Source organism: Camelus bactrianus, chromosome 7 (genome assembly GCF_048773025.1).
Source record: "Camelus bactrianus isolate YW-2024 breed Bactrian camel chromosome 7, ASM4877302v1, whole genome shotgun sequence".
NCBI classification, from domain to species: Eukaryota; Metazoa; Chordata; class Mammalia; order Artiodactyla; family Camelidae; genus Camelus; species Camelus bactrianus.
This window is the reverse complement of record NC_133545.1, coordinates 75386825-75399078: the sequence shown is the minus strand read 5'-3', so window position 1 is coordinate 75399078 and position 12254 is coordinate 75386825. Positions and strand designations below refer to the sequence as shown.

The 12254-nt window shown below is 37.1% G+C and overlaps 1 protein-coding gene across 3 annotated transcripts in view; it reads left to right on the top strand.

The window, feature by feature from the left end:
* The window catches only part of ORC5 (origin recognition complex subunit 5), a 69559-nt gene extending 62996 nt beyond the window's left edge, over positions 1-6563 (top strand). The window contains exons 14-15 of one of the 3 annotated variants that reach the window (XM_074367625.1): positions 2516-2568; positions 5780-6563. In XM_074367625.1, the coding sequence (XP_074223726.1) occupies positions 2516-2568; positions 5780-5787 (61 nt within the window). In that variant the 3' untranslated portion in view covers positions 5788-6563. Of the gene's footprint in view, positions 1-2515; positions 2578-5779 lie in introns of all 3 variants that reach the window. The other 2 variants (XM_010946677.3, XM_010946678.3) reach the window with 2 other exon arrangements.
* The last annotated feature ends 5691 nt before the right edge of the window (positions 6564-12254 follow it).

The window sequence follows — 12254 nt, the reverse complement described above, 5'->3', positions numbered from 1 at the left end:
TCATCTTTATTCTTTGGCTGTTTCTTCTAAAGCTCATTTGCCAGCTTATCCTGCTCACCTGACCTTTAAATGTAGTGGTTCCTTGAGGCTTGGCTCTTTTTCTCTTCTCATATTATATTTTTTCCCAGACAATTTTAGCTGTACCTCTGCCTTCAACAATCGTCTGTGTACATGTCTATATACTAATCTTCCCTAATTTTTAAAGGCCAAGCCTTTTTTCTAATATTCTTGACCTTTATTGGATGTTTCCCACCTATATCAGTATATTTCCAAAACTGAACTCAGGAATTCCTACCTGTACTTCTGCCCTCCAGAAAAAAAGGAATGACACAGCTTTCCTCCAGTGTTCCCTATTTCAGTCGTTAGCCCTGCAGTCTGCCATGTTGCACAGGCCTGAAAGCTGGGAGTCATTCTTGACATCTCTCACTCCCACACTCCCAGTGTCCAAGCATTAGTCCTGCCCCTGCTTTTGTGTCCAGCCATACCTGCCACACACGTCTTCTCCCCTAGTCATTTGTACTTTAATAATCACTCTGACTTCTTTTAGTTCTTCATATTCAGCATTCTTTATCTGCAGCACTTTCCAACTCATCCTCCCTTTTATCTAGATAACTGTTGTGTAGCCTTTAGTTTTCAGTTTAAATGTCTATTCCTTGAAGAAGCCATCTCAAACATGCTATGACCCCCATTACTCCCCCCTACACCACCCCCACACACGTACACCGCACACAATTAGTTATACAGGTCCCCTTGTCTTCTGAGACTTTTCATTGTTTTAATTAAATAATTAATTCAATAATTAGAACTCATCTTTCTTCTTACAGTGTAAGTCCATGAAGTTCAAAGCAGAGACTGCATCAGTTGCTGCCTTATCTCAAACCTAGAACAATGCTTTAAACTTAATATACAAAATATTGCATGTTTTATTAAATCATGATTAGCAGTAAAACTTCATGTGAAAGGGAATAGTTGTGGACTTGTCTTTGAGGGCAGCAAGAAGAAGGGAGCTACTTAGGAGACAGAGTTTCATTCCAAATTGATACTTGGTGGAGGTTGGAGATCCTAAGGATAGTTACCAAAGATGAAGTAGGTAGCCCCAGTCCCCAGTTCCAGACATCTGTGACAGAGAATAGACAGATCACTGGACACCACCTAAATGTCCAAAATAGGGAATGGACCAGTACTTTATTATATATTCTTATAAAAAGAAACCATTATGCAGTTATTTAAAATCAATTTTGAAGGATAAAAACATAGGAAAATACTCATGATACAAACTTAAGTGGATAAAGCAGTGATATAAAAAGTTGTATATACAAGAAAGGTAGAAAAACCTAAGGGAAGGAAGTAATAGTCAAAATTGTCAGTTGCTGCCAAGAAATTAGGCAGAGTCCATCTGTTTTAATAATAAAGCCGTCATTCGTAACTTTCTTAGGAGCACTTTCAGGAATGCAGTGCAGTAGAAGTCAGTGCATTTAAACAGTATTTATAAGAAAGTTGATGCAGCAAATAGAATGCTTTTTACTCACTTAACGCATATTATGTTGTCCATTATAATCACAGGTTAGCTTTGAGGATGTAGCAAGAAGTGTAACAAACAGATTTGTATCCTATCCTCATGAACCTATACTCTAAAAAATTTTTGCTATAAAGAGGGAGAGAGGATTGTTACCTACTAAACAAGTTGTGGGGCCATGGGAGGGTTATTATTTTTTAAAGATTTAAGTATATTTAAATGCTGATGGGAAAGAACTTGTAGAAAAAGAGAGTCAGTGATACAAAAGAGAGATACTATTTTAAGCATCAAGTCTTTGAAATGGTATATAAACATGGGGTTTACAAACATGAGTTAAAGAAATAGCCATAGATGAGAGAGGGGAGTCCTTTTACATTGTAACAAGAGGAAAAGGTCGGTTCAGATAGTGCTGAATTTGGAGATTTGGTGGCAAGAAGTTGAAGTTCTGATCTAATGTCTTCTATTTTGCCTGTAAAGGAGGAGGCAAAATTGAGACTAAGGAAAGAAGTACTAGCAGTTTGAGAGGAGTATGGATATTTGAAATAGCTGCCATGGGGAATGGAAGAAAGTGCTAACAAGGAAAGCAACTTGCTGGGAGTGTTGAAGACCTGTTGAGGTTCCTGACCTTGAATTTACAGTGGCACCAATCTGTGAAACTTGTGATCTTCTCCAGCAGCATTCCATATGCTGGGTACTGGGACAGCAAAGGGGTGTAATTGAAATCACACAGGATTGGGGTTTTGCCAGGTGAATTCAGTGGATGCTAGCAAGTGAATGCTTGAAGTGAGAAACCATGGAGTCTAAGCTAGAAAGGGAAGGAAGGAAGTAAAGCCAGTAGAGGGCTAATAATATTTAACTGCCTGGCACATAATACCCAGTAATTATTTGTAGTTCAAGAGAAAGCAAAGAGGTTTGTGAATTGGCTGTCTCAAGATGTTTCAGATTGCTTAAAGGAAGAGATAGTGGGTCAGAGTGGAATGTCTGAATTTTTGTTTTTAGAGATAGACCACTTCTGAGTGTGATCATGAGAGCAGAAGAGAAGACCATTGGAGGTAAGAAAGGTAGGTGTGCAGTGAAGTCACTAAGAATGATGCAGATCCTGGGATGGAGAGGAAGACTGAACTGGGTGCTCCATTTTTCACTAAGAGATGCTGACAGGAGTACAGGATGGTTAGTGGAACAGTCAATCTCAGAGGAGTGGAGCTTTTTGCACAAGGGCACTAACCCCATCAGACAGGACTGTCTGGGCTACGGTAGAGTCTAACCTCATTGGAAAGAGCTGAAGAGGAGTCTGCATCTTTCAGGGGGAGCCAACTTTTTTCAGTTAAGCCTGGAAGAGAAAAGAAAAAATTCATGGAAGAGGTAGAAGACATAAGAGAACTTTACTGACCAAGGGACAGTGGAAAGATTGGGACAAAGAGGCAGTAGGAGGCTGGTCCCAGAAAGGGAGCATAGAATATGGAGATAGAGTATGGGAGAAGACAAATGACAAGAAGCTTATTAAATACTAAGTTTCTTATCCTTGAGTTATTCTTAATGTGAGTGGTAGTTACAAGTTTCTATTTTTTTTCCCTGCACAGTCAGTGGGAAGACACTACAAGATAACTTAAGACTGCAACTCAGAGTTGTACAATTGCAGATTATCCAGAGAAACAAGCTAAAAAAGAAAAACTCAAACTGTCCACAAAAGTGAAAGGAAATAAAATAGTATCCCATGAGAAAAAAGTATTTCAGTGTAGTAAAAGCATCAACAAAGTAAACTAAAAAGATAATGGCAAAATTAAATCCTTAGATATGTGCCGTGTAATTAATTTGTATTAAAGTATTCTAAATTCTGATTTAAGAATTACTCCTAGGCAGATTGCTACCAACATTATTTGTGTTTAGCCTGTTTATTTCTAAGTGCTTACTTAAGAAAATAATTCATTTGGGTTCAGTGAGAATCTCCTGTAGTATATACAAACTATCTTAAATACTAAAATACTTATACTCTTAAAATTGTATTTATGTGAATCTAATATATATCTGAAGCCGTGGAAAGCCAGAGAAAGTATATGTGAAGTACAGTAAAGTTTTTTAAGTTAAAAATTTCTTTACATTGTCTCCAAGTCCTTTAAAGGACAAAGTAGCTTTGAAATATGTGACTTAAGTTTTGAGGTTGCCCTTGTGGTTATTCTGTGTCTTAATACATGTGGGGATCAGTTGGTAAGTCACCTGTTTATATTGGGGGATGAAGGGATGATAGAGAAAGGTAGTCATACATCTTGGGTAGTAAATGTTTCTTAAAGGAATGATCTTGCATATTCAGTAGAATGATGAATTTCCAATTCATTTAAATTTTTTAAAAAGTCCAAAATCTTAACTGTATGATTCAGTTTGCTTGAGTACTTCCCAGGGGCAAAGCAGAGGAATGTAGTGAAGCTTTTATAAATGCTTTGTATTTTTAAGTGTTTAAGTGTTTTTAGTGTTTAAATTGCTTAGTGTTTTTAAGTCAGTCCATTCATTCTATAAAGAAAAGTTCATTGCACAAACTGTGCTACAGTTAAACAAATAGATTATTAGGTAAGATAAAGGAGTACTACCACTAACAAATCAGTGTTTTCATTTGTTTATATTCTGGTTCATTATACAAACATTTCTCTGTAGCTATCACAACGTAGTTGCAATTCTCTGTTCTCTTTTCCCCACTTAATATTGTCCTAGTATTGAAATTTTAATTGTTTTATTCTTAACTTCTTCCAAACTTTTTCTTTTCCACTCAATGCAAAAAAAGAAAAAAAAATCCCCCAAACAATAAAACTTAACATTAGATTTACTTAACTTTAAGACCCAAAGTTACTGTGGGGAAATGTACCCAGAAAGGTGTACAATTTCTGCTTTCCTTTTTGCCTGTGATTAAAAAGAACCTACTATATTTCCTTCCAACATCTTCTAAAAAGAGATTTTTTTAACTAATCATGAAAAATCTTATGACTTTTTAAAAAAAAATGATTGTTAGTGATACCTTGTTACTAATAAATTTGGGGGGGTTCTAGATTTGAATGAAAGAAAAGCACATAAAATAAATAGCCTTATGTTACAGTAATGATACCTTTTGTATCTTTATGCCTGAGATAATGTTTTTTATTTTAGTAACTATTTTTAGTTGTTTTATTACTGCTAATGATAACAGGATTGTTTTGGCAGTTTTTATACAATTTGGGAAGTTTTAGATTCTTCAGAGAGGCACTATTGTAGTGAAACAAAGTAGTCTTCATTCCAGCATTAGGTACCACAATAGCCATAGCATCTCATTTGAACTATTTTTAAATGTTTTCATAATCGGTCTCTATAGTTCCCCATTCAAAATTTTTGAAAGTATTTGATGTCAGTCATTTGCATAGAAACTTTTTTAAAAATGTATTGCAAAATGATAGACAAAAACACTAATTGATGATGGTTTAATAAATAAGAGCATGCAATTAGTGAATCTCTAAAAGGCTGTTCTCACATGGATGATTATTTTTGCAGAATTGAATACTTTAAGGCTTTAATTTTATACTTATTACTAGATCATTATATCTAATTATTTTGGCCATTTATTCAAATAATAAACCTCCAAGTCTGAATATTTATAGTGAAGAATGAGTTTAGAGAAAGAAAAATAATTATATGTCTCTGTCTCCTGCTATTTTGTTCTGCCTGCCATTAGAGTACAAAAATATACATTCACATCGTCTGCATCGTCTGTTTGTTGTATCGTATTCTTGGATCATACAGATTTAGTTACAATACACACACAGGTCAGCCAGTGTTAAAAGACTGAAAAGAATGAAAACTACAGATGAGGACAGATGAGCTATGTATTATGTAATAATAAAACAGGTGTTTTGGAAGATAAACAATGTTCAAGAGCAAAGAAGATTTAAATACTTTTGCATCTCTAATTACTTTATTCTGGTTATTAGACAAAAAGCAAATAGCTTTCAAATGAAATCCAAACTTTCCATAGTATAATTGAAGTACAGAATGTTGCATAGTTCTAACTTCATTTCCTTTTTTTAGAAAAGCAAACTTTATTCATTGGAGAAGAAACTTTTTAAAGAAACTCTGTTCCTAGTGACATTTTAAAAAATTAACTTCAGTTCTATCATGGTGCTTTTGACAGCACCATAGGACTGTTCAGCATTAGTTGTGAATTATTTTGCATGTGCTTTTCAGAATCATATATAAAAAGCTGAGCAGTCTAGGGGATGCTAACATATTATCTGTTTTTGTTTATAGGACGGTGAACTTTGACATAATAAAATACTTGTATGATTTCTTGTGAAAACAAGCTTCAAAGCCATATGGACACTGTGACAATGACTAAGCCAAGCTGTGTTCATCCAACTACTCAGCTGGCCAGGGAGAGGAGTTCTTTGGCTCTATTGGATTTGTCCAGACAGGTGCTGGCCCAGCATGGAATCTGATGAAAATACTCTGATTGGTCTGGGTGAATGTGAGCAGAACACTATTTACCAGGGACCCTGGAGTATTTGGAAGGAACGTGTTAATTATAAACAGCAGGGTTTGAGCACAATCTGTTCTACTCTTAATGATGTTATCTTAACACTGAAATTGCCTGAAACCCATTTACTTAGGACTACATTTTGCTCTGTGAACTATCCCCTGCGCTTTGAGCGTGCCAGCAGCCCTTGTATATAAGCCCAGTCTTTTCACTTCCTCTCCACAGGAGCCTCTGCAGTTGCTTGCCAAAGCAGATTTTCCTAAGGCCACCACTTTAAAAGATCGTAGTTGCAAAATATAATAAATAGAAGTTTAAAAAAAATCCAGGTTAGTATATGCTTATCTTTCACCCTGATTTTCTCAAAAGGCAAGGTAGTTGAATCCGCTATCAGCCAGTTTTCCACCTTGATAACTGCGGTGTGCTTAGGTGAGGTTTATATGGTCCCTCGTGAAATTAACCACCCAACTTAGCTTTTTAATCTGCGTAATGGTTTTCTTTTCTTTTTTCAGTCACTGGCTTTTAAGAGTTCCACAATAAAATTTTTTCCTGTTATATCAATTATGAAACTTGGGTCTGATTTTCTTATCTATTCATAGTTTTGAAGAAGCTTTTTGTTACCATTTAAATGCTTAAAAATTGTTTTGAGCAGATTTAAAGCACTTAAGTTACAGAGCCTAGTTTAAATTTGTCGCATTTTATTCTTTCATTCCTTTTCTGAAGAAAAATTCTCACAATAGGCATTCCCAGATAGGCCTTTGAATGTAGTGACTGACACTTTCTGGATCAAAGAAGACAAGCGGTTGTCTCCTTGCATTTTTTAGAGGTGCTGAGTAGAGGGAGAAGGAATGAAATTCCTTTTTGCCTCCCTACATAAGATAGCAAGGAGCACCCTCACCCTATGTCCCTTGTCCCACAGAAGATGGTGAAATTTTGTGTTCCACAAGATGTTCAGAGAAGCCAGGACAGGGAAGAGCCATGTGCATTGCAAGTTCAGAATTAGGTTTCCTGCACATAGAAACCTGTGTATCACTCAAGTAGAAAGCAGTTAGGGTAGCTGACTCAAGGAAGAGCAATGCCACTTGGGGAAATTTTCAGCCCCTCATAGTTTGCTATGAAATGTCAGGTCTGCTATGCAGCCTTCTGGGATAGCCTGAGACCAATCTGCATTTTGAGGGAAGAACTCTGGAATATGAGAAGGGAAATAGAGAACTGGGGAAGACAGAAAGGAGGCAGGGTTTCTTGTAACTGACTCTCGATGCCTTCTCACTGCTGCCCACCCGTCTCCTGCCCAGTACCTTGCTTCTCTTGTACTGCCCCACACTGTGCTGCCAGCCCCATGTGTGATTTCCCTGCAAAACACCTTCTAACCACATTTTCCCTTCCTCTGACTGGGCCATCCGAACTTTGTCTTGTAATTTACTTACTAATGGCTTGCTAAATGACTCACTAACTAATTTGATTAATTTATTTAAATGAAATCTAACAGGCCTTAATATGGGTATTAGCATTTTAACAGGGGTCATCTGCAAATGAATTTCCTAATTGGAAGATATAAATCTCCAATTGCAGGAGGGAGTCTAATGATGAGAATGATACTGGCTGGTGGGCCAGATATTTCTGTTAAGAGAGGAGGCACTGAAATTGTACTCAGCATCTATTCTACCTACATCTTAAAACGGTTGGGTGGTAGAAGAAGGAAGTTATTTTACCAAAGGTATGGATTCTTGCTTTTTATACAAGGGTGATCCTCCATTTTAAAAAGTCTTCTTCCAATTACCATGACTCAGATATATATAGATGGAGACCTTACTCTCCCTTTTACTGTGAAGTCAGTCTGTTTGTTTATATTGAACTATAATCTGTGTACAATGTTGTGGTAGTTTCTGGTGTACAGCACAGTGATTCAGTCAAGTCAGTGTAAATCCCTGAATCAGTCTTCACTGCTGAAGCAGTTCCTTTTCAGTAACTCAGGAAGGGATTCTGATCCAACAATCCTCTTTTCATTGAGCCCAAAAAGGGGTCGTCTCTGGAGCAGCAGTTAAGAATTGGGGCTCTGGAGTTGGCCTGTCTTTATCAAATACCAGCTCTGTCTCTAGGAGCTGTGTCACCGTAGGCAAATCCCCAAATCTCTCTCTGCCTCTGTTTCCTCACCTGTATGGCGGAAAGTAGATCTTCTCTCATAGAGTTGTTTAGAGAATTAAGTTAATTTTTATATCTAAGGCAGTAGATCTCAACTGGAGGCAGTTTTGCCCACCAGGGAATGTTTAGTAATTTCTGGAGATATTTTTGATTGTCACAGCTGGGTGTGTAGGGTAGGAGAGGGTAGAGACCTGGGGTTCTCCTAGACATCCTAAATGCATGTCTCACCAGGGAATTATCTGGTCCAAAATGTCAGTAGTGCCAAGGTTGAGAAATCGTGATCTAAGTAAAGTACATGACACATGTTAAGTGCTCAATAAATGTTAGCTATTATTCTTACCGTGAACTATTTGTGGCCTAGAAAGTAGGTGAGGGAATGTAGCAGCATTCCAACTAAAAAGAGCAGGTGTCCTCTTACCTAGCCATATTTAGAAAACTTACTTCTTGTTAAAATTGTTTGAATTATTCAAATGGACACAATACGTTGGATTTTTATTTTTAGATTTGAAGGATTTTCTACTGGATTCTAATTCACACACAGGTTTCATTACTTATTTTTCAGGATCTTCTTGAATAGTCGAAAGCATGATCTGAGAATGATCAAGTCAGAGAGCAGGTGACTGAGGAATTACATTGTTTGCCCTCAAGGTGTGATGGCTGAACAATTAGTGGTATACCTCCAACAGATTTAGTTAACCAACAACTGTTTAATGTAATTAAGGTGGTCTGGAGCAAGGAAAGCTCAGCGTAAGAAGAAACCTCCTTTGTTTCTTGAAGGTATGCCCTATTCTGCTTGTGCTATGCAAAGAAAAGTAAAGTAATGGATCAAGTCCAGGAATAACGCATCCCTTATTGCATTACTCAGTCTCTAAAATAGTAGGTAAAATGTAGCAACTGCCCGGTGTGCAATCAGGGCTGTAATAGCATCCTCCACTTTAACCCGAACTCTTACACTATTTTGTACCATAATTGCATTTCATGCCTTTATCCATCAACAGAGACTTGGATTGGAGGTAATTAACCCGAAGTTGATATTATTCAGCTTCATCCCCTACATTGTGAAAGCTTCATCTACTATAAAGTGTGACTATCATATGTAAAATAGTTTCGAGGATTTTGCATGTAATTTCACTCTGCTGACATAATTTGCTTTCAAAAATGCTTAGTAGAGCTCAGAGAAATCAGTCCTATCAAGATTTCAACATTTCACTCAAATTTGCTGTTAAATGCCCTGAATACACAGTTAGTGTTCATTTTCCAGCAGTGGCACATTCATGAAGCACAGTTTGAGAAGTAGAAATTTGGTAGAGCAGAGAAAATTATAATCAATTCATTCATTTAACTGCATGTTGATGCACAATAATGATGGGAATTTTAGAAGGCATTCAGCCACTTGAGTAAATAGTGGTAGCTTTGGCATGAAGAAGGAGTCAGGATTTTAGAAGTGGTAAAGATTTGCTTGGGTTTTTGGACAATCCACTTCATTGGCCTTTGAGGAAGCTGAGAGTCTTATTTAATGGCAGTTTCCATAAAACTATTCAATATTCATCATAAACTTACTAAGTACCAGCTATGTGCTAGGCATTGTGTTGGTTGTAGGAGATACAGCAATGGACAAAAGAGACAGATTTCTGTCCTGGACAACAGGTGCTATCAGCATTGGTAGAGCCATTCCTTGAAACAGAAAATCCTGAGGGAAGGACTAGGTCTGTAAAATGAAGAGGATTATCAGTTCAGTTTTGAACATATGCCACTGAGGTGCTTATCTGAGTGGAAATGTGAAGTAGGTAGTTGGACCTAGTTAGAGATCAGAGTTACTGCCAAGCATAAATGTAGAGGTCATAAGTGAATTAGAGGTCTTAGTTCTTAAACCAGTATTCTTGACATGGTGAGGGAGAAACCATGTTGAAATGAATTAAGAAGGTGGTCATAACTATTTCTTTTCAGCTCACCACAGAACTGCAGGTTAATTTTATTTTTCAAGTAACAGTTCTTCATTATTCATATAAACCCCATTCCCTTCAGTTTATGAAGTGGCAGTCAGAGACCTGGGCTAAGTCCCATTTAGTATGTGGTCCCAAAAGAAAAAAAAAAAAAACAGAGTGTTAGTTCTGTGGAGAATGTCGGATCTAAACACATGATTTCATCACTTTGGGCCAACTTTTGTAATAATAGAGGCATTGCATGGGCTTAGGTGTGCCCTAGAAATTATGAACCCTCTTTAGGTTCACTTCCTCTGGGAAGAAACACTCAGCCATCCTAGTTCATGGGACTCATCCAGCTGGAAATAAAGAGGGCCTTAGAGGGCCTGAGATGCCCTACCTCCATAAGCATCCATGAGAAAAGATGCTGAAATAGAGACCCCTGCTGTTTTCTACATCAGTCTTTCTTATTTTAGTTGAAAAACGTTGACTAACTGAACCCATAGTCACTGAGTGGACGGAAAGACATGGGAAAGAGCCACATGGCTCAAGGACAGATAAGACAAGCAGCTGTTACAAATGCCTCTGAGTGTAAAAACATAATCAAGCTGAAGTGACCTACAGAGAAAATAATTAAGTAGATCTGATTAATTGAAGTTTTTAAATTGTGATATTATACCTGAAAGTTACATGGGATAAATAAAACCTGCACTACCAATAAAAAGGAGTTTTCTTGGGTTATTAGAATAGAGGGCTACGACAGAACTCCTCAGCTTAGGTAAGAATAAACCTGCGGAACTGTTGAACAGAAAAGTACACTGCCCACAGCTCCCTACAGCATAGGCTGGTTACCTGAACTTCTTTTATGATAAAAGGTCAGGGTTAAACTGAAAAGAACGAAGAAGGAGAGAATGTGAAAAGAGTTCTGCCCCTGTTAAAGAGAAAACAATTTAGAACTTGTTTTTTAATAATGCTACTATACATAATTTAAAAATCTGTTTTTATTATAAAGGAACACATGTTTACTGTGGAAATTTGGGGCAATCATGAAGGGGTAAAAATCACCAGTTAGCAACATTCAGAGATAGCCTCTGTAAGTAAAAGTTTGGTGTATTTACTTTAGTTATTATTATTGTTCTTGTAGTTTAAAGAAAAAAATGTAATTGTGTCTTTTATATTGAAAAAGAAAAGACAGATCAGGTGGAGACTAATGGCTCTCATAGCAGCCTGTGAAATATGATTGGTAGGACATTGGTGTTTCACCAAAAGTGTTCAGAGTGACAACAGTTTTTTTTTTAAATAAAATCACTAACATATATGTAGTTGAACTGTGAAACCACATCACATAATGAAGAGCAATATATTTCTAAGATAGTACATCAGAAACTGTATGTGTGGCCAATATGTCTCTTTTACTAGAATTGTTTATTTAAAATGCTTGTCATGATAATAAAGTGGGATAAAAAAACAAAAGAAACACCAAAGTGAGGGAAGAAAGATGAAAGTTGAAGTATGGAAGGAGGAGAGCAGTGAAGTAGATGCTAACTTGTAGAAATATGAGTCAGAAATGACATGGAAACAGGATTTTTCAGTTATCTATTCCTAGATGACAAACCACCCCAAACTTAATGACCTAAAAACAGCAATCATTTATTTTGATCCATGAATCTGCAGTTTGGGCAGAGCGTGGCTCCATGTGGCATCCCCTGGGACAACTTGAGGTGGAGTTGAGTCACTTGAAGACTGGCTCTCTTACCCACGTCTAGAGCCTGATGCTGGTTCATGGCTCCTACCTGGAACACCTATACATGGTCTTTCCACGCATTCTCTCCACTTCCTCATGGCATGGTGACTAGGTTCTGAAAGTCAGCATCCCAAGAGAAACTGGCAGATGCTGTGTGGCCTTTTCTAATCTAGCCTTAGAAGTTACACAGCATCACTTTTGCACTATTGTGACTACAGCAGGAATTAAGTCCTGCTTGTATTTAAAGGGAAGGGAATTATACCTGCCTCTTGATGGAGTATCAAGGAATTTGCATAAAGGCTTTAAATCACCACACAGAACATAATAGGCTGAAAATAATATTATTATGGAATGTTGATGGAATATATTTTATATTCTTTCAAAATTTGAACTAATGTGGCAGACTGTTGGTTGTACCTATTCCACCACCAAATATCTCTTCTC